Source organism: Mesocricetus auratus, unplaced genomic scaffold (genome assembly GCF_017639785.1).
Source record: "Mesocricetus auratus isolate SY011 unplaced genomic scaffold, BCM_Maur_2.0 Super-Scaffold_6730, whole genome shotgun sequence".
NCBI classification, from domain to species: domain Eukaryota; kingdom Metazoa; phylum Chordata; class Mammalia; order Rodentia; family Cricetidae; genus Mesocricetus; species Mesocricetus auratus.
Genome location: NW_024429184.1, coordinates 93,968,981 through 93,996,696, shown reverse-complemented (window position 1 = coordinate 93,996,696; position 27,716 = coordinate 93,968,981). Strand labels below are relative to the sequence as shown.

At 51.9% G+C, this 27,716-nt stretch overlaps 2 protein-coding genes across 5 annotated transcripts in view; one reads left to right on the top strand and one right to left on the bottom strand.

Moving 5' to 3' along the window:
* The first annotated feature begins 910 nt into the window (after positions 1 to 910).
* Positions 911 to 10,533, top strand: Cd74 (CD74 molecule). 2 transcript variants are annotated; one of them, XM_013116726.3, is made up of 9 exons: positions 911 to 1,118; positions 6,039 to 6,208; positions 6,372 to 6,451; positions 7,174 to 7,236; positions 7,855 to 7,947; positions 8,204 to 8,291; positions 9,213 to 9,410; positions 9,793 to 9,855; positions 10,049 to 10,533. In XM_013116726.3, the coding sequence occupies exons 1-9, from the start codon at positions 1,042 to 1,044 to the stop codon at positions 10,057 to 10,059; spliced, it is 843 nt and encodes a 280-aa protein (XP_012972180.1). In that variant the 5' UTR covers positions 911 to 1,041; the 3' UTR covers positions 10,060 to 10,533. The 2 variants fall into 2 exon arrangements, with proteins under 2 accessions (XP_012972180.1, XP_005074750.1); XM_005074693.4 differs by lacking the exon at positions 9,213 to 9,410 and having other exon boundaries at positions 927 to 1,118.
* Positions 10,534 to 11,412: 879 nt separating this feature from the next.
* Tcof1 (treacle ribosome biogenesis factor 1) overlaps positions 11,413 to 27,716 on the bottom strand; it is a 32,979-nt gene continuing 16,675 nt past the window's right edge. The window contains exons 14-26 of one of the 3 annotated variants that reach the window (XM_013116838.3): positions 26,277 to 26,414; positions 25,945 to 26,121; positions 25,624 to 25,830; positions 24,321 to 24,428; positions 19,950 to 20,136; positions 18,933 to 19,054; positions 17,198 to 17,411; positions 16,690 to 16,772; positions 15,763 to 15,937; positions 13,651 to 14,133; positions 12,478 to 12,569; positions 12,051 to 12,096; positions 11,413 to 11,858 (exon numbers count right to left, since the gene is read on the bottom strand). In XM_013116838.3, coding sequence (XP_012972292.1) covers positions 12,070 to 12,096; positions 12,478 to 12,569; positions 13,651 to 14,133; positions 15,763 to 15,937; positions 16,690 to 16,772; positions 17,198 to 17,411; positions 18,933 to 19,054; positions 19,950 to 20,136; positions 24,321 to 24,428; positions 25,624 to 25,830; positions 25,945 to 26,121; positions 26,277 to 26,414 — 2,013 coding nt within the window. In that variant the 3' untranslated portion in view covers positions 11,413 to 11,858; positions 12,051 to 12,069. Of the gene's footprint in view, positions 11,859 to 12,050; positions 12,097 to 12,477; positions 12,570 to 13,650; positions 14,173 to 15,762; positions 15,938 to 16,689; positions 16,773 to 17,197; positions 17,412 to 18,932; positions 19,055 to 19,949; positions 20,137 to 24,320; positions 24,429 to 25,623; positions 25,831 to 25,944; positions 26,122 to 26,276; positions 26,415 to 27,716 lie in introns of those variants that run through there. The other 2 variants (XM_013116839.3, XM_021229864.2) reach the window with 2 other exon arrangements.

The window sequence follows — 27,716 nt, the reverse complement described above, 5'->3', positions numbered from 1 at the left end:
CAGAAATTCAAAGTCACCTTTAGCTACCTAGTGAGTTTGAGGCCAGCCTGGGCTACGTGAGACCCTCTCTAAAACAACATAATGCCCTTACAATTCTAGATCCTAAGGCTTTAGTGGTTCCTTTGACAGAGACCAGGAGCAGAGGCTAACGATCTTGCTTACTATGTACTTACAGTTGCAGGCACAGATGCGGTTGATAAAACCTTGCCTGTGCAGTTAAGTCTCCATGACACCCCGTTCTAGCTCTCTGCTACCCCTGTTACACTGGCACACACAGTCTCAGCATTGGGAAGCAGAAGAGAGTGGCTAAGAGTCTGGGCTTCATCCCCGTGAGCCCAGGCACAGTGTCTACACTGCAGTCCCCACCTGAAAGAGGGTGCCAGAACACTTCTCTAAGGTGCTTTAAAGGTCGTGTACAACACGACCATTTACGATCTGATCACAGTACCTCACAAGGATGCCTTAGTCAGTGAGGCAAGAGTCAGCCGAGAGCTTTCACACCATAAACAGGAGCAGAGGGGACACCAGTCCAACCTCTGCCTCCAGTCTGGAAATGACATGCAGATCACAGAGAAGGGGACTTGCCTAAACCCCTTCCTGCTCTTATTTATCCATGGATAAGCGGGGGTGGGTAGGCAAAGGCATTTTCTGCTCCAAAATGATTCCTTGTCTAGGGAGATTGCCTGCTTCTAGAGACGTCCAAAGAGCCTCAGGAATCTAGAGGTCTGCCTAGAAACAAGTGATGAGAGCCCGGGCCAGCCAATGGGATCATGCAGGCCTTCTACCTGCTTAGGGAACTCCCCCTGCATCCTGCCCAGGGAGGGCAACTTTGAGTGAGTGGGGTATTTCCAGATTTGTGGCTTTCACTTCCACATCTACCACGTGGGCAGAGTGACCTGCTGTGGACGAATCAGATTCCTCCCAGCACCAGCTTCAAGAGGTGATTCCAGGGCTCAAGGGTCTCAGACGCAGCAGCAGCAGCAGCAGCAGCAGCAGCAGCAGCCGCAGCAGCGCCTGTGGGGAAGACTAGAGGCCAGAGCCATGGACGACCAGCGCGACCTCATCTCTAACCATGAGCAGCTGCCCATGCTGGGCCAGCGCACTAGAGCCCCAGAAAGGTATGTGTGAGTACCAGCAGGGAGCCGTCAGTCCTGGAGGGCACAGAATGCAGGCCTGGGAAGGGGCACTGGGCTGAGTCGCAGGAAGGAAGCCTGGGTGATTTTTTTTTTAAGGCAGGGTCTCTCTATACAGCCCTGAATTTCTACATAATGAAACACCCTGTGGAGACCAGGCTGGCCTTTAAGTTACAGAGATCCACCTGCCTCTGCCTCCCAAGTGCTAGGATTAAAGGGGTGCACCTTCACAAGTGGCTCTGAGTAATCTTGAACCTAGCCCTCCTACCCCCTACCCCCGCCCCCCGCTAAGGGTATTGACTTCCCCGTCTGTTAACCAAGGGGCTCCTTGAGGACTTTAAGAGCTAAGAGAGCCCTGGATTCACTCCTCAAAGTTTCGTAACGTAAGGACCCTCTGAAGTTGGGTCATGCATGACACTAGGCCGGGACTTCAGACCATAGCGTTCCTCCCTCAGATGAGTTCTCAATTTTCCTCAATAAATCTGTTTGCTTTCCTAGCCTCAGAGCTAGAAAAGGTTCCGATGCCAGTAGGGAAACCATCTCTGAGGACAATGGAAGTGATCCCGTTGTTCCTTCACTGCCAGAGGCGGTGTATGAGCCTAGATGAGCACAGCACTCGCTCCGAGTCTCTCTCAAATGCCTTTCTGCCTGGAAACAGCTGACGTCACAGTCACATCCGGTTTTAGTTCCCCATAGTCAGCTTGGGGGAGTTTGGGAGCTTGGGGTTGGGGAAGGTGGACAAGAGGGCAGGTAAATTCTAGTCCTGTTTGGGTTTTGTTCTGGGGTGGAGGCACAAGGCTGAGTCCATACCCGACACAGGACTAGCCTTTCTGTGTGTGCAGGAGCTGGCTGCCATCCCAGCAGCTGCTCCAAGAGAAGGGGCTCCTGCTGCAGGAGTGGAAGGGGCTCAGCGCTGCTGTGGGTCAGACACAAGAACGCACCTCTTCTTCCTCCTTCTTGGCATCAAGAGACTGCCCCAGCCATCCAGAGAGCCCCAGGCTCTTCTCCCAGCCCCCAAATGACTTTCAGCCTTGTGCCTCCACCCCAGAACAAAACCCAAACAGGACTAGAATTTACCTGCCCTCTTGTCCACCTTCCCCAACCCCAAGCTCCCAAACTCCCCCAAGCTGACTATGGGGAACTAAAACCGGATGTGACTGTGAAGTCAGCTGTTTCCAGGCAGAAAGGCATTTGAGAGAGACTCAGAGCGAGTGCTGAGGAATTGTGCTCTGGGAAGAAGGTAACCAGATGCAGATTAGTAGAGCAGTGGGGAATTTCAAGGCAACTTACTGCTGTCATAGGCGACCACAGAAATATCACAGCCTCTTTCTGGGTCCCAGCTTAATGGCAATAGGTGGAGCAGTCCACCTTTGTGTACTCCCCCTAGTCCTCAGATGCTGCTGACTGTCACTGTTAACAATAGTCAAGCAACAGACGCTGTCTTAATCCTTACAGTTACTGTAGCTAGGAGTTGGACTATTTTTTTTGTTGTTGTTGTTTTTTTTTCGAGACAGGGTTTCTCTGTGTAGCTTTGGAGCCTATCCTGGAACTAGCTCTTGTAGACCAGGGTGGTCTCGAACTCACAGAGATCCACCTGCCTCTGCCTCCCAAGTGCTGGGATTAAAGGGGTGTGCCACCACCGACCAGCAAGTTGGACATTTTTATTATTTGTCCCTATATTTGTCTTTTTTTTTTTTTAAAGACAGGTCTCACTATGTAGCTTTGGCTGGAACTCACGGTGTAGCCCAGGCTAGCCTTTAACTAATAGGTATTTGCTTACCTCTGGCTCCCCAGTGTTGGGATTAAAGGTGTGTGCCACCATGGCTGGCATTTTCCCCGTTTTTACACAAAAAGGAATCTGAACTTAGATACTTCCAGGTGGTCTCAGTTGGTGAGTCCTGCACATAGCCTTAGAACCTTGACTAGGCTGAGTTTGTTCCCCTATGTGTGGCCTTTAGAGGCCTCATTTGTGGAGAGGAGAGGCTTAGGCTACTCAGGGGGATGGGGGCTGTGTTCAGAGATGGTGCCTTTGGCTCTCGGGCCATTCCACACAGGGTTTGATTTGGGGCCTTTTTCATGAACACTTCTGCCTGGCAACATCTGTTGTCATGATTCCTGATAATTCTCATTGGCCTCTGACTTTAGCTAGTTACTTTTTATTATTATTATTATACAAGGAGGAAGTACAAAGGAGGAAGTAAAACCAAGAGATGTCAGAGTTTGCACTCAATCAGAACCGAGGGCCAGACGAGGCATAAGAGGCTGAGTGTGATTGTGCATGCCTATAATCCCAGCATTTGGGAAGTGGAGGCAGGAGGATCAGGGGTTCAAGGCCAGCCTCATCTACGTAACACAATCTCAGAAAAACAAAATAATAGTAAATTTAATAAAAGAGGAAGAAGGGCAGATGCTAGATTTGACATCCAACTTCCCAGAGAGCAGTATTATTGATAAAGATGTGTTAGGTGTTGGAGCCAAGTGTCTCCCATCTCTACATTTTATTTATTTATTTAGTGTTTTTTCAGGCAGGGTTTCTCTTTGTAGTTCTGGCTGTCCCGGAACCCACTCTGTAGACCAAGCTGGCCTTGAACTCTGGGATCCTTCTTCCTCTGCCTCCTGAGTGCTGGGATTAAAGACGTGCACCGCTACCATCCCCTCCATGTCTGTTTTATTTAACAACCTCTCATTGTAAGCTCTTACCATTTCACATGCAGAAGTGTCGACTCGCTCACACTCCCAGAGTCAGGCAAGCAGAAGAACCAGGATGCCAGTTATGGCTACCTGCTCTCATCTTTAATACAAACCTTGTTCTTCGGCCTTCTGAAAGACTGAAGTTCAGAAAGGAATGTGGCTCCCCTAGCTTGTATCTGATTATGGGGTAGTAGAGGGGTTCAATGAGTCACCCAAGTAGATAACACAGCAGAGAGGACCTTGAACCCAGGCTATATCTTCCTTCAGAAGGCCAAGAAGTTAAACTTAGTCCCCTTCCCCCCAAAAGTGGTTTTGCTTTCTCCTTCCAAAATAACTCATGCTTTCGTCAGCCCTTGGCTTATGAAATACAGTTGGCAAGCATACAGCCAATGAAAATTCGCTGTGTCTGTGACATCATAAGTTACTAGGCAGACAGGTCTTCTGGAGTTTCCTAAATCTCCCTTCCTGGTTTCAGGAGGAGGCAAGATGAAGACTCATCATGAGAATTTCTAATAGAGTCTGTCTTAGTCTGAGCTACTATAATGTACTATATATATATATTTCCAGAGATTTCCCACAGTTCAGGAGGCTGGGAAGTCCAAGATGAAGGTGCTAGCACCTGATGATAACTTCCTTGCTGTGTTGCAGATGTATGGGTGGAAAGGCAGGAGCCCAGCTCCCTCTGTTGAGCCTTCTTACAGTAGAGTGCCTGATTCCATTCACTTAAACACTGTTCAAACGGCAGCAGAGTGCTGGTACTTCTTCCCACACAAGGACTAAGTGGGGGGAGGATGGACGGAACTCTCAGGGTCTGTAGTCAAGACCCTTATGTTCCATACTGTAACATGTGCACGCACCCCCCCCAAACAGTATTCAAAGTCCAGACTGTAAGCAGTCATGAAGTCTGAGGGTCTGGCCACCTAGGAGCATGAGACATTCATCCAGGCCCAACCGTCTCTGTTGCCATCGAATCTCCCACTTGGATATCACTACACAGTGCTTCTATGGCCACAGTACGGTCTTGTCTCAAGGGAAACTGTGCTCGGGAGGTGGCTTGGCTGACGAAGCTCTTGTTACAGGAGTACAAGGACCCCTGTTTGTATCTCAAACACACACTAGTCCTAGTGGAGACAGGGACAAGAGCATCCCTGGGTTTACTGGTGAGACAGTCTAGCTGGATCTCTGAGCTCAACGTTCAGTGAGAGACCCTGCCTCAAAAATAAAGTGGAAAGCAGTTGAGGAAAACATCTGAAGTGGACCTCTGGTCTCCACATACATGTACGCATGAGTACCCATACATTCATGCATATGCAGCACACATACCACACACACACACACACACTACACACACCTACACACCTCCCACACACCAACACATACACACACACTACATACACCTACACACCTCCCACACACCAACACACACACACTACACACACCTACACACCTCCCACACACCAACACACACACACACACTACACACACCTCCCACACACCAACACACACATAACACACACACACACACACACACACACACACACACACACACACGAGGAAGAACCACGTTTTGAAATTGCTGAGGTGAGAGTTACTCATATAACACATAACAGAAGCTGGGAGACTGGTGAAGATTTGTTCAAAGTTCCCAGAGGCTGTGTCTCTGGGGCAGGTGGTGCCTGGCCCTGCTCCTCCAGCCCAATGATGTCCCCCCCTCCACTTGTAAAATGTCTAGGCTCCACTTCTCTTTTTCAGGCATGATCTTTGCTGTCCCCATTACATTTCTTTCCCTTTTCTCTTTAAACCTGATGTACTGCAGCGATTGGGAATAACACAGGGGATGAAAATCTTCTTCCTCTTACACAGTAAAGGCACCTATCTTTTTCTGCCAACTAAAATAAATAAATAATAAATAAAACAAAACTAAATCCTTTTCCCCTGAGGGGCTCTGCTCCTCAGATCTCCAGGGCAGAGGGACCCTGAGTAAAGAGGGGGGCACTCCACTTTACCCCATCACTGCACAGATGGGACACCAAAACCCACCATAGGCAAGGACCTTGGCTCATTTTTTCCCGCAGAGCTTGGGTTCCGGGTGATCTGATTTCTTCCTGGGACGAGCCAAAGTCCTTACCCTTCTGAGAGGGCGTTAGTGAGGCTATAAGTTCCCACTCTCAGTCTCTAACTCTAGATCATTCTCTCACTCCCTCCTCACAACAGGTGCAGCCGTGGAGCCCTGTACACCGGCTTTTCTGTCCTGGTGGCTCTGCTTTTGGCTGGGCAGGCCACCACTGCTTACTTCCTGTACCAGCAGCAGGGGCGTCTAGACAAGCTGACCGTCACCTCTCAGAACCTGCAACTGGAGAGCCTTCGCATGAAGCTTCCTAAATGTGCGTGTTCTGCCTGTCCTGACCACCTGTCACTCACCTCACAGGCCCCACCCACTTCCCCATCCAGCCCCTCCCCGCTCCCCGGGGTTTCAGATCCTAACCAACCCCTAGTGCCCTATTTCTTTGACCTGAACTCATGCTGTCTGTCCTTCCTGCCCCACAGCTGCCAAACCTGTCAGCCAGATGCGGATGGCTACTCCCTTGCTGATGCAGCCACTGCCCATGAAAAGCATGCTCTACGGGGTAAGAAAGGTGACATGAAAGACTGTCTGGTCTAGGCAGAGAGAGGGCAGACGCCGAAGGGGACGGGCACAGGGTAACAGCTGACAAGGAAGCCAGGCCCTAACTACTGGGAAGGAGTAGGACACTCCTCAGAGAGGTTTGCCAGGGTGACAGGGCCAGAGCTCGTGGGGCTACCCTGATGGGGAGAGGGCAAGTCCTACAGCTTGCAAAGTCCCTCTTACCTTCTGCAGCACCCTCTCGTCCCTCACCTCCTCCAAGCCTCTGAGCAACGTTACTCATAAAACTACTATTGGTACCTTCCCCAGGGAAGAGCACGCTGATTGCTTGTCCAGTGCCAAATGGTCAGCTCTGAAAGCACACATACAGGTAGCATTATGTGGACTGAACCGGCTTTATTTAGGAATATACAGTATATAAACATATACGCAAGCAATAACAATGAATGAAAAAAGAGGCTATGAATTTGAAGGAGAGCAGGAAGGGACATATGGGAAAGTTTGGAGAGAGAAAAGTGAAGGGGAAAATGTAATTAAATTATAATCTTAAAAAAGCAAAAACTGCTTTTGGCAACTAAATAATAATAATAATTAATAAAAGCACAAACTGTCAGGTGGCAGAGCTGAGCTGGTGAGTGCATGGACCTGACTATTACCAGACTCCAGCTGCTCCACCCCCACAATCCCACTTTTCCACTAGTGCTGCTAACTGTTCCCTTTCCACAGCCTGTGCAAAACGCTACCAAGTATGGCAACATGACCCAGGACCACGTGATGCACCTGCTACTGGTGAGTGTCAGGGCCAGTGGGCGGTCCCATGAGACCCTGACCCTCATTCACATGCTAGGCTCACTATATAAACTCAACATCTTCTCACCCCAAGGAATATAAGGTGACCCTTAAATATTGCATATAGTCCACCCCTCTCCCGAGATAAGTGTCTATATAGTCCTGGAACTGGCTATGCTATGTAGACCAGGTTGACCTTGCACTTGAAGAGATTTGCCTGCCTCTGCTGGGATTAAAGTGCATCACTATGTCAGGCTCTAGCTTCCTCATTAAAAAAAAATTATTATTGTGAGCCACCATGTGGTTGCTGAGAATTGAACTCAGGACCTCTGGAAGAGAGGTGACTGCTCTTAACCTCTGAGCCATCTCTACAGTCCCTGCTCCCACAGTTCTGAGTTGGAAAAAATTAAGGTCCAAGTCTTGGATGTGACTTGGTCACTGTACCCCATTCTCTTTCCAAAATTAGTATCTCACATGCCTGCTCTGTGCCGGGCACGGGTTTTGTGTGGCTAATACCCATTCCTCAGAATGAACACCTGGGAACACGGGGTCACACTCCCATCCACTTGCATATCATGGAGTCCCATGAAACGTTCCTCTTGCCCTGCCACTCGGCAGAGATCTGGACCCCTGGATTACCCAAAGCTGAAGGGGACCTTCCCAGAGAACCTGAAACACCTGAAGAACTCTATGGGTGGCCTGGACTGGAAGGTGAGCAGCTTCTTTTGACTCTCAACACGGTAGCCTCAGGATTAGAAAGCAGGGAGGGGTGGGCTAGGGGAGGTGTTCTCTGGGCTACAGGGGACACAACACCCACAGAAATCCTGTGGGTCTTTAAGAGGCACCCAGGCTGCAGCTGGACTTCAGATGTTGGGGCTGTGTGATCCTCCAAGTTTGTTGTCGGGTGGAGTATGGTTGGGTAGGGTGTTGACCCCTGACCCTGATGACCTGTCTCTATTCTCATTAGGTCTTTGAGAGTTGGATGAAACAGTGGCTCTTGTTCGAAATGAGCAAGAACTCCATGGAGGAGAAGCCCACTGAGGCTCCGCCTAAAGGTATCAGGATGGGAGTTTCAGGATGCCAGGGCCCCATGGAGCTGAAGTTAGGACTCCAGCACTCTTGCGCGAAACTTGGAAACTCAAACAATTCCCCATCCTCTCAGCTCACTGTCTCTTCTTGCCTGTTCCTTCAGGCTTTGGAACCCCAGACACGCTGTTTGGGCCTGTTCTTTCACACACATACCCAAAGTATAGAGGCCTTTTGTTTCTCTGTCTTGGAGCAAATCCAACTCAAAACATACCAGGCAGGAGTCCTCGGAAGGACACCTCCCAGCACTAGCTCAGCACTGGGGAGGCAGAGGGCCAGAGTCACCGAATGCCCAGGGCCCTAAGCACCTCTCACTTACCAGCCATGCCTGCACACAGGAGCCCAGAGACCCAGAGCATTGGGGGATGCCTTGCTTTACCTTGGTGCTGTCTCTTACTTGTGCAGAGTTGGGCAAGCCTGTTCCCCTGGGCTTCTGTGTCTCACAAATGCAAGGTTAGCGGTCCATTCTGCTCTGGACCCCAGTTTCTCTGATACACAGAAGAGAGCTTGCATGTGTTCTCAACCAACTTCCAGCTAATTTTTGAATCCCCCTTTCAGCCCCATTTCTGCTTGGGTTATCCCAGTGATACTAAGGTCCGACTCCCAAAGGTGTCCCCACTACTGTCCCCCAGAAATCACAGTCAGAGGTAGTTACTAACTGTAATAGAATATGAATATGTTCCCAGGCAAATGACTCTAGCCGTGCTTTTTCCTTTTTTTGGACCTCACTGGTTTCAGCCTGGGGCCTCAGTTTTCCCATCTGTGCCGTGGGAGGAATAAGGAAAGCAGCTTGGATAGGCATTAGGCCCACGACAGTAGTGTGTGGGTCTCTGCTCTGTTGAGATCCTGGCCCAGAGCCCACTCACTCACTGTCTTCATCATGCCTGTAGCTTCAGTACTGACCAAATGCCAGGAAGAGGTCAGCCACATCCCTGATGTCCATCCGGGTGCGTTCCGTCCCAAGTGCGATGAGAACGGTAACTATATGCCACTCCAGTGCCACGGGAGCACTGGCTACTGCTGGTGTGTGTTCCCCAACGGCACCGAGGTCCCTCACACCAAGAGCCGTGGGCGCCACAACTGCAGTGGTAAGCAGGGGCCACTATGTCAGTAATCTAGAGAACTAGGAAGCGATAGGAAGGACGAGGGTACTGAGGTGCGTCCTAGTAAACATGGGGTCAGGACAGGGGTTGCCACTCTCAGTCACGCATCTGGCTCTTCATCCCCTGGGCACTCCTGTGCGTGCCGCTACCCTCTCTCCTCGCACATTCTCCACACGCTGTCCTACACTGGAGACCCCCATCTCACCACATCCCTAACCACTATACACTGTGGTGCCTCCTATCCCAGGCTCAAGGCCATACCCGGTTGGGAAATACGCCTTTGTGTACACTGGCAACAAAGTGTGTGTGTGTGTGTGTGTGTGTGTGTGTGTGGTGGGGTATGAACAGCATCGTGATTCCTTTGCAGAACCACTGGACACGGAGGACCCATCTTCTGGCCTGGGAGTGACCAAGCAGGATCTGGGCCAAAGTAAGGGGGGCCGCCCATACTCTGGTGGTGCAGCATGATACTGGGCCATTCACCCCCATCACTGGGCTAGCTGGCTTTTACAGAACAGGCTGGTGGCTGGGCCCAGCGTGGGGGTGCCGGGGGATGCTGGGAAGAGGCAGGGTCAACGACAGGTGTGACATCCACGTCCGTCCGCTTCTGCTTCCCTTCCCAGTTATGATGTGAAGACGGAGGCCAGCTCTGCATAGCGGCAGCTTTCCTGGGCCCCAGCCTTCCTACCTTCCCTGACGTCACACCCCACTTCCTGCCTCCCTGCACCTTGGGGCTTGAGTGGTGTCTGCTTCATCATCCCTGGACACGACAAACCAGAATAGAACGAGGATGCTGGAGGGCCCTGCTGCCCACCCCATCTAAAGGGAGACAAAGCTCAGAGTGGGCAATGCTTGGTGGACGCCCATTTCTGACCCTTTACAGTCTCCAATGTGGGGCTTTGAGATGTAGGCCCACTCAGGGATGGGGGGGGTGCTCGACTCATAACCCACTCCGGACACATCTGCCATCTTCTCCTCAAGGAAGAACTCACCCTCCTTCCAACAACCTTTCTCAGCTCCTGCCAACCCCCAAGTCCCTTGCTCAGCCAAGCTTGTCAGCAGTCTATAGGATCATGGCTCATGTGACAATAAAAGGTAGTAAGTAGAACATTCTTGCTCCTGGCTCTTCTGTTGAGATCCAATTAGTTTACCCTAGGACAGTCAATGAAAGCCTTAAACCTAGTCACCTAGGTAGGCAGTGTCCGTGGAGCCCGGCGTGGTGGGCCGCAGATACTTAGTACCTGTTTAACATTCAGAAAGAAACAGACTCTTACCCAGTTTTAAAAGCACAGCGCATGGTGTCCCAGCTTCTAATCCCCATGTCCCCAATTCCATTTCTGTACTAAGAACAGCATAAGTGTGAAGACAGATGGCAATGGACACAGGGGCCTAGTGTCAGGAATGGATGCAAATGGGGGCTGCCACCAGCTGGCCGTCTGTGCAGGACCCAGGGCTACTCAGCTCAGTCCATTGCTGCTGGAAAAGGGAGCCGATCCCTGGTAAGCCCAGGAGTCTGACGTGAACATTAGTTCCGTTTTTACCTTTAAATACTTCTGAGTCAGCACAGTCAACGAGACCCTCCTCTGCAGTCTGATGGAGACCAACACAGAGGTAATGAAGGGAATGGCTGTCCACGTTGGGTGGTGTCCCAAGACTCTGCGCACAGGGTCTCCAGGACCTCCAGCAGGAGGATGGAGGGCAACTCTGGGCCTCGCTTACTGGTCCTTCCACCCTTCCCATGGGGCCGCTGATGTCCCTGCCTCCCTCCACACCATCCTAACTCCAAAACTTCCAAAGGCCCCTTGATCACCCCCTCGAGCTCAGAGGCCACCTCCTTCAGGGAGCCCTCTCTTTGGCAAACTGTCTCACGCACAGTATCGTAGGGCTTGGCATGCAGGCAGGCAGGAGTCCTGTGCTCCCCCAGAGTTGCCATAGTCTTTCCTAGTCAGTAACAGTGCAGGCCCAGATGCACAGGGGAACTCAAACCTTTACATTTAAAGTTTTTTATTTTAAGTTCTTAAAAAAACCAAAAAACCCCCAACAGCTGGAAAGCTGATAGGACAAGGCCTTGGGATAAGCCAGGGATCCAGGGAGTGGGGTGGACTAACTGCAAGTGGGACCTGGCTGGGTCTGCAGAGCAGAGGGAGGGAGGTCCTGAGGCCTTCGCGCACGGCGGATTTGCAGGGGGAGGCAGGTCACTTACAAAAATATATATACTGTACACATCTTATGCAGCACTCAGAGGGGGTGGGTGTGCTTCTCCCCACTGCCTTCTGGGACTGCCGCCTCCTAGCAGGCTCACTGGCTAGGTCAGCAGCACACACTGGAGTTGGCCATCGTCTTCTGTCGAGGGAGGGAAAGTTAAAAAGTCCAGTCCCAACTCACACTGGCCAGAGGTCAGGGGTCTGGGGACAGTCGCACTCTGACAGGACTCTAGAAGGAAGCAAACCAGGCTTTGGTCACATCTCCCGAACTTTGCCTCCACAAGGAGAGCAGAGCTAAGGGAGGAGCACCAGCCTCGCTCAGGATGGGTCTTGCGCAGGTGGCTGATACACTTGCCGACAGTGCCCCTCAGTCCCTCTGACACCGGGGAAGGGAGTTGCTGTCTCTGGCTCCCTCCCTTACCTGCTTTATGTGCTGGTCCTCACACGGCAGGCTCTGCCGTCTTCTTCTGTGAAGAGAGGAGGACAACATGATCTTAGTGCTCACCACTGTGGCCCCATCTCGCAGGGCAGGGCTCCCTGGAGGCAGGGGCTGTACCTCATGGGCATCTCCGGAGCCACACCCCTGTAGCTCCCACTGCTAGGCTTGCCTGTGCTTCCAGGCCTGGACCTCAGGAAGTAAATGGCTGTCTCTTCGGTGGGCAGGACATGTGGGCCAGGCATTTCCCCATCCCCTCTTCTCACCTGGGGGCTAGCTGGCTGTAGCCTACCCAGTCCTGCCCGTGGAGGTCTCTCCTATCACCCCTTCCCCGCTCTTCCTCACATGGTCCCGGTGTTGGCAGGGGAGGGTCTGAATTTCTGGCCCAAGAGCTCCCAGGAACTCAATCTACCTTTTTCTTCTTCTTCTTGATCTGTGAGTCAGGGTCTTTGGCTGAGGTCTTCTTTCCTTTCTTCTTTCCCTTTTTGTCCTTGCCTTTTTTTTCTGAGGGAAGAAAGGGAGTTCTGACACTGAGTGCGTCAGTGTTAGGAGGCCCACGGCAGCTCCCAGCTCCTACGTCACGGGGAAGCCAGCCCTGATGGGGCCAGGGTACCCTTCATGTGCCAGGGCTCCATGCTTCCTGTCCATGGACCACACAGTCTAGGGCCTCAATACTAGCCGTGCAAGGTCTTTACCACAGAGCTATATATGTCCAGTCTTGAACTACCTCACTTTAAGAACCCCTCCCCCACACTTATTTTTAAAAAGACAGGAGCCCCATGGGTTCCCGACATCAAGGGGCAGCAGGCCCTCACAGGAGGGACCAGACGGCCAGATATCTCTTCTCCCAGACTCTTGCCACAGATGGGCAGACAGTGCACAAGAGGATTTCCATGCTGGGCGTGGTGGTGCACCCTTTTAATCTCAGCACCCAGGACACAGGGGAAGGTGGATTTCTGTGAGTTCAAGGTCAGCCTGCTCTACAAACTAAGTTTCAGGCTGGCTAGGTTACACAGTGAGACCCTGTATCAAAACAACACAAAAGGGGACTGCCCAGCAAAAGTGGCCTCTCCTCCTCAGAGCCTGTTTTCCATTTAGAAAATGAAAACCAAAGTCCCCACTGCCTGGGGCTGACAGGGCAACTCAAAAAGCCCCTGGGTGCAGGTTCCAGCATGGAGGGCAATAAATGCTGCTTTCACTGAGGAACTGGGCTCTAGAGGAAGATGGGTCCCGGATGAGGATGCAGGCACATTCTGCACCTCCAGAACCCACAGTGGACTCTGGTGTGACGCAGGTTGGAGTGGAGTGCTTCCTGTTCCCATCCTTGTGAAGCTGGAGTTGAGCTTATGCTTTCTACAAGCTAGTGTGGGTGTAAACGCTTGGCACTGTGAGGGTCCCCTGGGCTGTGGGGAGCAGGCCATGCTGCAGAGGCCCAACTGCTCGGCAATCGACGTTTGGCTTTGCCACCAGACACTCGCTCTAGACAAGCCACTCCCCAGGCTCTTGTTCTTTGTGGAAAGAACGAGCCAGAGGCCGCCCATCCCAGCCCTGCAACACAGCATTCGCCGGGGCAGCAGTCACTTACTTTTACTGGATTTCTTCTTTTCCTTCTTGTTCTTTGCGTCATTCTGCTCTCCACTCTCAACCTGTGACCCCGGCTCACTTTTGGACTTCTCCTTGGCCCCTTGGGAGCCAGGTGACCCCTTCTCCTTGCCATCAGCATTCACTTCGGCCAGCTTGGATTTCGTCTTGGAAGTCCCGGAAGCCTTCCTTTTCCTCTCTGGGGCCCCGGCTGCTAGCTGGTCCCCCGAAAGCTTCCGCTTATGGCCCTTTTTTCCACTCTCCTTGATGGCCGCTGTGGCCTTCTGCCTTTCCTGCTCCAGCAGTTCTGTCAGAGCCTTCACCACAGAGGCCTGCACCTGCGCCTCGCTCAGGGGCCAGGCCTGCTCCCGGAGGCACTGGCTGATGCTGTTCTGCAGAGCCTGTGTGGGTGTTGCTGAGGTCCACGTGCTCTTCTTGGCCTTCTTGGCCTTCGGAGGTGTGGTTTCTGAGGAGGTCTCTTTCCTACCTGTGGATCACAGGTCTCGGAGGTCACAGGTCTGGAAAGCTGAGGGACAGATCTTATACAATATAAGAACTGATGGGGTTCATCTCCTTACAACTGTACAGATGGAAACCGAGGCCCTGGGGGTCACTCTCTACATCACCCCCATGCTCCTGCCTTACACAGGAATCTCACCCTAACTTCCGGCTCTACTCTATGTCCTCACACCAAAGACTGCATCCAGTTATGGCTGGGGATGGACAGTGACCCCAGAACGCTAATGAGAGGGCGGGCTTGAAGTCTGCCAACAAGACGGAGGGGACATCAGGTGGGACACAAGCGACTCAGGTGCTAGGTCTGCCTTTATCAATTTACTGTAAGGCTCTGGCCAGGTCACAGGCCTGTTTCTCATTGTAAAACAAGAAGCTAGAAAAGCAATGGTGTCCTCCGCCATGAATTATAGATTTACACCGCAGGAGAAGGTGCTGCTGGCTACTGTCAGCTCCTGTCCCTGGACATATGATGGCTCCTTGACCCATCAAGGCTGGGGCAAGAGGCAGACCGGGAGAACTCTGGGTATGCTGTGTACGCATGTGGTGGCTGACTAAGCAGGTTTACTGCCTGCCAGAGTGACTTCTGGTACAGCCTTTGTTTAGAATTTTCCACGCCTCTGCTTGCCTTTGATAATTGTGTGCTGACTACACGTGTAAAAAAAAACCCTTCCACAGCCCCCTCGAAAATGTCTCCCTGTCGCACCCGCCTCTCACATAGACAAGAACACGGGGAGGAAAGTGAGCAACAACTCCGCCTCTGACCCAGTGCAGGAGAGCTGAAGCTAGAGCCCAGAGCTTTCGGTCCTCTGACCCAGTGCAGGAGAGCTGAAGCCAGAGCCCAGAGCTTTCGGTCCTCTGACCCAGTGCAGGAGAGCTGAAGCCAGAGCCCAGAGCTTTCGGTCCTCCCGACTTCTAGCCTCCCAGGTCACTCGGGCAGGCCTCTACCATTCTGTGCCGCACACAATCCCTACATCTTGTGCTCAGGGGTTGGACCCTAGCAGCTTGCCTCAAGCAAAAACTGACAGGAATGGAGTGGGGGGTGGGATGGAATGTCCCACCTAATGTCATGTGACAATTTTCTGTATGTTGACAGTACATGGAGGCATTCCTCTTGCCTTGCATGGTGAAGACATCGGGGCCCAGGAGCTTTTGCTACAGAACGAGTCAGAGTAGTCCCAGAGACCAGTCCACTATATAGCAAATTCTAGAGACAGGGTTGCTGGCCAACTCTGAGTCATTCTGAGTCCCTATACCCAATGCCCTGGCCCACTAACTAAGAAAAGTCACTAGGGACAGCTGGAGAGCCAAGGCCTCCTCCACGAGTCCATATCAGCTGCTACAGCTTCATTAGCTCCAAAGGGGTAGCTATACTTGCTCCCAGGGTGCCCAGGGCTGGAAACCTGGTTTTCCTTTCTGGTTCCTGAGGTTCTCGCTTCTCCCAGCTGCATTTGAGGGTAGTTCCAGTCCCCACAAAGGACCCACGGGCTTGCACTTGAGACATGTTGATGGAATACAGGCAAACATTGGTGAAACTGTTGCCATGACAGCAAGCAGGGACCAGCAGCCTTGACCCTCCATGCCCTGCTGTCTCCCGACTCACCGGTTTTAGGGAACATGGTGTCTGTTGCATCCTGGGACTTTGATCTCTGCTTGCCATCTGGGTTATCTTTGGTAGCCGGAGCAGAGGAAACCAAGGGGTTGGAGTCTGGCCTAGGAGTGGCTTTTGAAGCCTGGGCCACAGTCACCTCAGGAGTCACATAACCTGAGAGAAGAGACTGAAGAAGCCCAGCGTGAAAGACTGAGCCCCTACCCTTACCCCTGGAGGCAAGGCCTGCTCTGAGGAGATCAGGTCAATGACCCAAGATCAGGCTAATCCAGCAAGTAGAGAAGTGACACTGGGCCCCCAGAGCCCAGAGGCCCTCAGTGTACGGCTTCTAAACTATGGGAATTAATGTATATTTCTGAAGGACTGTGAGTTCAAGGCTGGCCTGGTCTACAGAGTGAGTTCCGGGACAGCCTGTTACACAGCAAAACCCTGTCTTGAACCCTGCCCTCCCCCAAAACAAAGAAAAAAAGGGGGAGGGGATTTATCGCCAATAGACCATTACCATCACAGAAAAGCATTAGCATTTTGGGCTGTTAAGATGGCTCAGAAGGTAAAGGCACTTGCTATACAAAACAGCCAGGGTTCAACACACACAAAGGTGGAAGGAGACAACAGATTCCACAAAGTTGTTCTCTGACCCCCCACACCCGCTCCCCGCAAATGAGGAAATCATCTGTCTTGTACAGAGAAGAGTCTTAAGAGAGATCCAAGGAGTGGTTTTCCGGGCATGTCTTAGAGTCCATCTGAATCCCTTCCCAGACCCCAGGGCAGAAGATGAGGCGCTATTCTTTTGACTAAGGGCATCCCACAGATGGGACCTTACCCAGGGACCCGGAAATGGGAATCTAGACACTTGATCCAAGGAGTAGCTGAAGTCTACAGCTGCAGCTCCAAGCTCTAGCCCTTACCCTGGCAAGTTACCTGTGAGGGCGCCACCAACTCATCTTCACTGGATTCAGCAGGGGTCTCCTCCACCACAGTCTCCTTCTGGGAAAGGTCTGGATCTAGTGCAGAAGCACAGGTCTCCTATTGGCTGTGGGTCCCTGGCAGCCATGTTAAGGCTAGGCAGAGTGCCTCAGGAAGGCTACAAAGCCTGGGGCTCCCTATGCTCATCATCCTCCTGCACAGGGCCTCCCATTTCCCACCCATTGATGCCTAAAGCACTCTGCCCGACACATTTGAATGTCATGGTTTTCCTTTCTGGTTCCTGAGGCTCTCGCTTCTCTGCTTTCCCCTGTAAGGAAAGCAGAGTCCTGAGACGTGGGACGTTCAATAAGAGAAGCCCGATACCCAGGAGTTGCCCACGGCTAAATAGCAGTCAGGTCTTTTAAGTCATGCAGTTACACCAGTGGATGAACAGGCCCAGGGTGGGGTGAGAAGGCCAGGGCCTACAGCTCTACCAGGTTGTGCCTTATCTGAGAATGCTCACCCAGTCTGGGGGCTGACTTGGCCATCTGGGGTCTCTTGGCATCCTCCTCGCTCCCTGAAGAGCTGTCACTGCTATCACTTGAGCTGCTGGGGTAGCTTGAGGGAGGCTGCTGTTTTGCAGGAAGTTTGGGTTTTCTGGGCTTGTTGGTTGTTTTGGACTGGACAGGTGTGCTCTGGGGAGGTGTCACAGGGAGTGTCTGCACGGCACCGCTGATCTAGTTCGGTACAGAGAGAGTGCAAGAGAAGATATACATTGAGAGGTACATAATAAGGCCAGGCCTTATGTGGGAGGCTTCATAAGTGGCTTCCCATGATTTTTCCCACAGCTTTCTGGTGGGCCCTGCAGCTTCTTATTCTGTACCAGGACACTGAGGCCCAGGGAGGTAAAGTAAGGGCTAGTGGTAGGAGACACAACCATGCTGGGCTCTCACTGAGGCACGGCAGAGAGAACCCAGCCATGTGTATGGGAGGAGAGTGGGTTCAATATGGCCTACACAGCCCACCAGACAGAGTACTCGAAGCTGGGGCTCACTGGCTATGTGTGTTCATGTGTGTGCACATGCACACTTAAGAACACACACACACACACACATACACACTTTAAGCGCACTCATGCTCATGTTGAAGCTGTAAATTCAGGAGCTGTTCTCAGGAAGCCATCCATGTTCTTTGTCTCTCCGTGTGACCTGGGGTTCACCAATTAAGACTGGCTGGCTAGTGTGCCCCAGGGATGGACATGTCTCAGCCACCCTAGTATTGGGATTACAAACCCCTGCCACCACGCCTGGCTTTTTCCTGTGGCTACTGGAGAATGAACTCAGGTCCTCGCTCTTGCATGACAAACGTTTTACCCACTGAGCTATCTCCCCAGTCTGTTCACCGGCTTTTTGTTTGCTTTGGAACTCGCTCTGTAGACCAGGCTGGCCTTGAACTCACAGAGAGCTGCCTGCCTCTACCTTAAGGGATTAAAGGAATGTACCACCACTACCCAACTAATTTATGTTGCTTTTCCTGTTTAATGGCTGCCTCTTTGCTGGCTTGGGAGCCCCATGAGGGCCTTGTACCTGCTGTAGCCTCAGTGCCCAGCAGGGCAGATGGTCAGTGCCCTCTGTTGAGATGACCACAGTCCATTAGTGCACACAGCCACACGCTCCAGGAGCTCTTTTTGCCTACAGCTTGTAATGCACCCAGGAACAGGGTGGCACAGCAGCCCTTCGCAGCTGGAAATATCCAGTGCTTTAGCACGGCTCTCTCCTGCCCTCAGGGGTTTGGGTGTGCAGAGGACTCCTCTCCACACGACAGTTAACAAACCCCAGTAGGTCAGCAAAGCAATGAACCTGGAGCGGGAAAACCCAGGTTCTGGCCTGAACTGACCCTGGTGGGATGTGCCCTCAGTTCTACTTAGACATTGTCCACTCACCAACAATACACTGAAAACGGCGGTGGTCAGGAGAAAATGCTAAGGTCACTTCCATTCTGAATACTAAGGCAAGCAACTCATATTCACAGCATTTCAAAACCAGGAGACAGAAAATGAATTCTGAGTCCAAGCTGCGAAGGAAGGGGAGGGAATTCCACTTGCCTTCCTGACAACACCATAGGGATTTGGGAGCTTGGCTCTAGGCCTGAATGACAGTGCCAGGGTGCTGGGAGAAAGCCACTGCCTGCCATGCAGCCTAGTGGCACACCAAGGCAGCAGAGTGACCCTCCCACAGCCCTCTCTTACCCGACAGTACCTGAGTGGATGCTGCCTTTGGTTTCTTGCCTTTTGGCATCTGACTAGATGGCTCACTCTTGCCGGGCTGGGAGGCCATCCGTGGGAGGGATGTGGGCACAGTTGCCACATTGGTTTTAGTGGCTGAAATGGAGAAGAGAGGGTAGTCAGGGTACAGAAGTGCTATGATTCCCCGGCAAGGCATTACCCAATTACCAGTCCCCCCCCCCACCTGGTGTCGGGTTTAGGATCATAAAGCCAATGTCAGCTTACTTTCCTCAAGCCTTCCAGGCAGCAGCTGTCATGTCATTTGACAAGGCTCAGGGCCTTCAAATGGCTACTGCGGCAGTGACTCCAAGCCTTATCCTCATCTTTTTCTCTTGAGCAGGCTGCTACTCCTAAGCAACAAGCTAGACCATGGTGCCAGAGACTCTTCACAGCTCGGAATCAGTGTGAGAGCGGCCGGGTGCTGACGAAGATATGCTTATCACAGCCCAACAAGATCTTATGTCCCCATTATGTGCCAGTCAACCACAGCACTATTTTGCTGCCAGTAGGAATCTTGCTGTCTGTACATAATGACAGAAATGTCACAAGTGTCCTAATATACTTCCAGAGGGCCTTGCCACATACAAATCCACTAATCCACCGTAGGCTTGGGGACGAGACCAAGTATAAAATGTTACCTGTCTTCTTTTTGTACGCTACAATGGAAGCTCACTGCTGGGCTGACAGCCCATCCCACAGCCAGCTGGCTACAGCCGAGCTGTCTTAGACTAGCCTGGTCCCTGCAGCTTCTAGCCATCAAAATGCTCGGGCTTTCAGGCTTGAGACGGCACACAGAAGCCTTGAATGCGATTCCTTCAAAACAAGGCAAATAAATAAGCCATCCTCATCAAAGTAACAGTGCAGGGACCGAGGACGAGCTTCTAGTCCTCCTGGCCAATGCCTCTGCTATGCCGCTTGCTTGGTCTCCACAGGAAAGGGCATGGGCAGCGGCAGCCCCTCCTAGCTGAGCAGTAAATGCAGCAGCACTCACCTTGAGTGGAGGGCTGTGTAGCAGGAATCATGTCTTCGTCCTCACTCTCAGAGGAGGAGCTCTGGGCCACAGTGCCTGAGGCCTGGGCCTTCCTCGGGATGTTCACAGCCTGGACTTGTGAAAGGGTAGCAGCTGGCCCAGCTGGACTACGATTAGGGTTGGCAGAAATCAGAGGGGATTTAATCACCTTGAAAAACAAAAACAAAACACACACACCCAGTGATTAAAGGCTTGGCCAGGGAAAGGGAAGGGGAAATGGGTGAGGGAGGGTTTTATAAGGCAAAAAGTTCAAGGAGCTTGGGCATCTGCAGCCCACTCCCACCTGTACCAGCTGACCCTCAGCGCAGCACTTCATAGCTCATAGGAGCCCCGCTGACCCTCAGTGACCCCCAAGGTAAGCAGTATACACGCCACTGGACAAATGGGAAGGGCTTAAGTCCAGAGAGGAAGAGTGGAGGGCCCAGGCCACACAGCCAGATAGGAAGCAAGGCGAAGAGCTGGAATGTCTGATTTAGCCTTTCTTCTGATGACATCAGATGGCCACCTGCTAAGCGGGGAGTTCTAAAAAGCATTTCCCATAGCAGCCTGGCTATAAGATACGGTTTTCCTGAAGTCTCATCATCCCTTCCCCCAGAGATCCTGATAAGCCTCCCTGGGGTATGGCCCAGCATACAGCTCCCAGTTATACTGATCTAGTTTCTTTAGTACATAAGCTGCCCAGGGGTAACAGTGAGTGGGCAGTGGGAAAACCACATCAAGAAAGGGTTCGAGAATATAACGTAGTGTGTGTGGCTCTTATTTGTTTCGAGACAGGTTTTTCTTTGTAGCTCAGCCTGGCCTTGAATGAAGAGATCTACCTGCCTTTGTACCACTACACACTAACCTCATTTGGATTCTTAAATAGGACAAGTATAAAAATGTCTGTCACTCGTCAGATAATTCTGACTCCTGAGCCTCCTGCCTGGTCTCCTAAATGCTGGGATTGTAGACATGCTCTCGAATGCCCTGATTCATCATTTCACCTTTGGGCCTGCCCTGAGATGGTAAAGCAGCACAGATAGTTGGACTGGGAAGGCCAGTTTAGCAGTGAACCACAAATTCCCAAATGTGTCGCCGCACACCAGGGGGCTCTATTTTCCTCCAGAGCCCCAGGCAAAGAAGGCAGAGTCAGGAGTCAGGAAACGGGAACTCTACTTTCGACTCTCCACATCAGGACCTGTTCAAGGCTGCTTGTGCTTTGGTCAGTGGAGGGCTGTCTGCGGCCCACAGAGGGACACAGTCGTCCACTACAACACCCTGCCCCGCCTGCTGCGCTCCATCCCTCCACTCCAGGGGCTGGGGGCAGAAAGAAAGCATCGGGGAGCTCAGCACCGTGGTACCCACCAAGCGAGGCAGCGCTGCTGCACTCAGGTCCTCCCTACCCTGCCAAACAGCCTCCCCCGCGGCTGCTCTGATCCGCCACTTCCAGAGCCTTCCTTCCCACGTGATGCAAAGGAGAAGGGTGGAAAGTGGGAGAAGGCTGTGGTGGAGGGAGGGGGATCTATATATATGTGAGAAGACAGAAGAACAGATTGTTGGGGACCAAGAGAGGCAGCAAACCCACTGAGGCAAACAATAGCGTCTTGGGATGTTAAAAGCAGCTCCGGAGCACAGCCTCCTCCAGTTCCACCTGCCCACACCACCCCACCCCAGTGCAGCGAGGGCAGGAGGCGGAGGTGGTAGTGGTCTGGTGGCTGGGGGCAGGCTAAGCACAGGGAGGCGGTGTTCAAGGTCTCTAGCATTTGCTTGTCACCAATGCCCTGGGTGAGCAAGCCCAGCTGCCCGTCTGTTGAGAGGCCTGCTAACAGCCCCCACCTGGGTGTGCCCACCTCGAGGAATGCACAAAGCCCAGCACGTGTGGACTGTGCTTGGATCAAAGAACTCGTCAGAGGCAAAACAGGGAAAGAGGACATCACCTTCGCTGGAGCATCCCACTGTTCCCTGTGGGTGCTGGGTACTGAGAGCAAGGAGTGGGGTGGGGGATGCCCTTCCCATTTGCAGAAATGATGCTTCCAGAAACATTTGGGGTGCTTTGGGCAGTGCCCACTGCCTGTGTCTCAGCTGGGTTCATACCCACTGTGTCCTTATTCCAGTAAATCTGGGCCAAAGTGGGAGGTGGGGCTGGGCTAAAGGGGCACAGTCACTGAGAATGTCCCTCAAAACTGCTTTGTGTGGTTAGAGGTGCAGATCAGCAGCAGGGTGGGTCCTTAGCACTTGTGAGGTCCTGGGTTCCACCCCAGAATCACAAAAACAAAAACAAAAAAAAAAAGAGGAAGATTATCATCATCATCATCACCACCACCACCATCATCATCACCACCACCACCACCACCATCATCATCACCATCACCTGAGGCCAGTTAACCCTGGGCCAATTCTACTTGGGAATGACACTTTTGGAGGTGCAGCTAGGAGACTTGAGAGGGCAAGCACCTCACCCAGAAGACCAGCAAACTGGTTTCAGGTCCTGGACTGGAAGGCAGCTCTCCAGGGACCAAGCAGGAAGGAGGTCCTTTCAGACCTAATCATACAAGCCCCCAATTAAGTACAATTTAGATTTTTCCAAGTTCCCTGTTCTCCGACTCCAGACAGGGCCCATTCCTTTGCTTTGGCAAAACACCAGATGAAGTAGTCTTTAAAGAAACGTGAGGGAGCTGGAGAGATGGCTCAGAGGTAGGACTTGGGTTTGATTCTTAGCCCTCGAATGGTAGTTCACAACTATCTGTAACTCCAGGTCCAGGGGATCTGACACCGTCTTCTAACCACCACAGGTACCAGGCACACATGTGCTGCACATACATACATACATACATACATACATACAGGCAAACACTCTTACATTTAGAGATAATTTAGGTGGGAGGTAAAAACTATGGCGTTTGACGTGTTGTGATACAATGCTATAGCACAGAATGGATCATCCACTCTACTTAATGTCTGCATTACCTCACATACTCACTTTGTTTCTAATTTGGTACCCCCCCTAGGTTCTGCAGCCTTGACGTTTATACGCCACACAATGGGTGAACTGCAGGAAGGGACCTGGGGTTAGCACTGATCTGGAGCTTGGCAAATGCTCTGGTCCCTGGCCCTTTCCCCACTGACAGGCTACTTAAAAACAACAAAACCACCAGTTTGGGAGGCTGAGGCAGGTGCAGCTCCAGTTACCAAGAGAGAAGTGCTCCATAAATGCCAAATAACAACACAAGCACAAGTAAGCTAGGACTCTCCCAGAGGGGAAAATGACAGCTTCCCAGGCTGTGCCCACTCCTCTGAATCCTTCTGGGAACCCAGAAACTACAGGCTTTGTTTTTTCAAAATAGAGACTCCAGATCTTCAAGACTAATGTACCAATTTGACAGTTCAATTTCAGCATAATGCTTATTTTAATTGTGCTAGTCCCCTCCCACAGAGACAATCAAGGCAGTCTTCCCTCCGCGCTGAGGTGCCTCAGGAAGACTGTACAGCAGCAAGCCGACGTCCTGATGGATGAAGTGAAGGGCCTGAGACCAGCAGGTGTTGGGACACAAGGAAAGTGTGACAAAGCCAACCTGCTCACGACTGGAACTACCAAGGGTTGGGAGAGTGTGAAAGCGGACCATAGGGACAGCTGGGCTGGACTAGGTACAGACCGCCAGCATTTGAACACCATTCCCAGAGCTCTTTCTGAGCTACAGCCCCGTCTCCTCCAAAAAGAGGGCAGTGCTGTCTCTAGAAAGGCCTCGGTTCATATGGAGTATGTACCACCTTGGCGACTATTGGGCCTCTGAAGCCAGACACTTGGGGATAAGGCTAGGCAGGAACAGGAAACAGCAGAAAATGAGGTGCAACAGGTCGCCCAGGCTTGATTTGGGGTGAGGCCCATAGATTACAACTAGGCTTGCAGGAGAGGCTCTAGATTCCCAACAGTACCCAGACCAAAGGGGCCAAGGAGCAGTGCTGTGTTCTTTAAGCCTCTTTATGAGAGGTAAGGGGTTTTAATTCCTGGCCTGCCAGTGATCAGGCATTCCTACTCAGGCAGGGGACTTGGCCAAGGACCTGGGCCACCTGTATTGGTTCATAGTCACCATTACCAACTCCGTTTTACACAAAACACCTGAATCGTAAGAGGACCCTGGCCCAGCATGGTGGAGCTGGGGGTGTGAAACCTGCACCCTACCATGCTCTGTGGACTATCCACAGCAGAGTGTATCAGAAGACAGACGAGAGCTCAGAGGCTGTGAAGTGCTGCCTGCATGTGGTGAGATTGTCCCAGCAGGGAAGATGTACCCTCTTCCCGGAGAGTGACACCCAGGCTCAGCCAGCAGAGCCTTTAGAGAAGTGACAACCTACCTGGGCGGATGGCAGCTCCTCACTACTGCTCTCTGAGGACTCCTCTATGTTCTTTTCTGGGGCTGCAGGTGCTGAGGCTCTGCTCCTGGCAGGCTGGGAGGTAGCACCCTTTGGAGGGGACACGATTTGAATAAGCATGTGATAGGGAAGGGTGCCCAGCTGGGGAAACCTCGTGCTGATTCTCCAAGGACAGTGTGGTCTGCCTTTCCTTCCTTCCTAGGATAGCTAGGATAGAACTTGTTCCACAAACCAGGATGGCTTTGAACTCACAGAGATCTGCTTGCTTCTGCCTCCAGAGTACCAGGATTAATGTCAGGTGCCACCACTGCCGCTGGTGACCTTTCCGCATGAGCCTTTTAGGAGCAGGCTTCACGGAGCATGTGGTCCAAAGCCACAGAATTTGTCAATCAGCGAGGAAGAGCTGGCAGTGAGGCCAAGTAAGGGGAGGCCCAGGGAGGCCTCTATGCCTCCGTGAGTGGGTGGAAATGTACTCATGCAGCAAGTAGGACCCAGGCTTCCAGATTCTCAAAAGAAGTCAGAATATTTCAACTTGTATGTGACACCTCTTACTTCCTGTAAGGCCACGATTGGTTGAAAGTGACAGGGATCATTTCTTCTGATGATCTCCGCTGTCACCTTCCTAATGTGCCACATCACCTATCAATTCTACCAATGCCTGAGCTCAGACTAGACCTGTCACCTGAACAGAGCCAGCCTCACTGCCCTCTGCAACCAGGACAAGACTCTCTCTCTCTCTCTCTCTCTCTCTCTCTCTCTCTCTCTCTCTCTCTCTCTCTCTCTCTCTTTGGTTTTTTGAGACAGGGTTTCTCTGTGGCTTTGGAGGCTGTCCTAGAACTAGCTCTTGTAGACCAGGCTGGTCTCGAACTCACAAGGATCCGCTTGGGATTAAAGGCATGCGCCACCATGGCCCGGCCAGTTTCTCTTTCTTTCCCATTCCCTGGGCCCAGGTTTCACTAAGTCAGGCAGGCCCTCCTTAGACAGAGACTACAACAGCCCAAGCTTCCTTGTGGCTCTCTGATAGGAGTATCTTTGCAGGCTGGCCTCGTATACCTTGGCAGAACCTGCCTCAGCTTGTGTGGGACTTCTGGGCCCAGTGCTACAGAGGTCCTGTAAGCTAGGATAGGATGGCCTTGGTTTCAGACTTCTAGCACATTTCATCCAGAGGACATGGGGGCCTCGGGGGCAAGGGATCCTGGAGTTAGAACTTCTACCTGCTCTTCCCACCAGGCCAAGACCAATTTATGATGAAGAAGTTGGTGACAGTGGCTCCCAGGCCACTCACCTGGGCTGGGATGATCGCTGATGGCATCTCCTCATCACTGTCCGATTCCTCACTACTGCTCTCTGAGTCTTCCGTCTTCCCTGTCTGGGCCTGGGTAGCTGTAGGTCCTGTCTTCTTGGCGGCTCCTGGATGGGCTCCTTTTCCAGGGGACTCCTTAGCAGGGGCTGAGGCAGCTCTAACCTGAGAGGTCTTCCCCACAGGTTTTGTCTGGAGAAACAGCGAGGGGAGATAGCCGGAGGACCCAGGGAGATGCTGAGGCATACAGAGCTGTGCCCACAGGCCTGGCCCAGACACTGCCGTGACCCCAGCCCGGCCGGATACCTGGGCTGCTGCCTCTTCTTCACTTTCGGATTCCTCTTCACTGCTGCTCTCCGAGTCCTGCCCCACTCCAGCCACTGGCCCCTTCTGTGCCTGCACTGCTGGGGGCCCTGCTTTCCCTGTGGCTGGAACCCTTGCAGAGACAGCACTGTTCTGGACAGTACTCACGGGTGGCTTTCCCTGAATTGAGAGGTGGCAATGGTATTAGAGGAGGGGGACAGGGTCAGTGCTTCTTAGTCAAGCTCCTACCAGGGTATGGCTACAATAGAGGGTTATCAATGCTGGGTCCCCTTTTAGACTTATCCCAACTTTTTGTTGTTTCTGGTCCCACTTGCCTTGGATGAGCTCTCCTGCTTTGCTGGAGCAACTACAGTGTTCACTTTTCCAGATGCAGATACTGGCCGTTTGGCTGGAGACGCCTTAGTGGGAGGGGGGTTGGCTTTGGCCTGAAGAGGTTTCCCCGAGGGTGTAGTCTGGAAAGTAGGCAGGGAATCAGTAAGATGGAAAGTGACTTGCCACAGAGCAATAACCAAAGAACACTGCTGCTGCAGACACACTGTGCTTGTACTCTTCCCAACTAACAAGTGTGAACTCAACAAGTCACTTAAGCCAGGGGTGGTGGCGGCTCACACCTTTAATCCCAGCACTCAGGAAGCAGAGGCAAGCAGATCTCTGTGAGTCTAAGAGTGAGTTCCAGGACAGTCAGGCCTATACAGTGAGACCTGTCTGTAAGGATTCAGACACGATGATGGCCTGCCTCTGTCACCTGGCAGAATGCACTCAAAGCAGTACCCTAGTCAGCCCAGGGTTCCATGGCTACGTAGACTGCACACAGGTGCAAAGGACCCCTTTAAAGGAGACCCCAGCCTACTTATGCTCTCTCTTTTCCTGCTGTTCCCCTGGGGCAGACAGGACTTTTACTGTCTCCCTCTTCTCTTCTGTCCCCTGTCGCTTTATCTTATTTTCTTACCTCCCCTTCAATAAAACTTTCAACATGAATCACATCTCTATGTCTGTTTCCCCATTTGCCCCAGGGACTGCAATCCTCGAGGTCCCAACATGGGACCAGGGACCTGCCACCTGTAGTCCCAGTCCATTTATTCTTTATTCCTAACACTGTCTACAAAAACAACAAAACAAAACTCACTTAATTTTACTGGGCCTCAGTTTCACCTCTATAAAAGGAGTATAATAAACTACATTTACGAAGTTTCTGCAAAAATATTGTATGTCTAACACAGTACTGTGTCATTAACAAACGCTCACATTCCACACTGTACAGCCAGTAGGTATAATCCTACCCAGACGAAACTGGTTCCCTTTCAGCTAGGCATCAAGTCATCAAACTCTACTTAACAGAATGGAAGTTGAGTACCGTATAAACTGTAAACCTGTGTCTTTCTTTTCCCTGGAATGCCGAGGGAGCTGCGGCTCAAGCATCCACCTCAGCCCATGAAGTAGGAACTGAGTAGGAGGCAACAGAACAAGATAGAAACATTGTTTCAGGCTTTTCTGTTTCACCGCATCCTTTTTCCTTTTAAAGGATTTTTTTTTCAGATGTGGATGAGATTTTGCCTGTCTATGCGTCACCTTCACACCTGAAGCTGGTGGAGATCAGAAGAGTAGGAGTATCAGATGGTTGTGAGCTACCACGTGGGAACTAAACCCAGGTCTTCTGCAAAAGCAACATCTCTCCAGATGCTAATTATGCTCATCTAACTATTATCTACAGAATTCCTAAAGTATCTGTTAGGATTGCACAGTCTACAGCGATC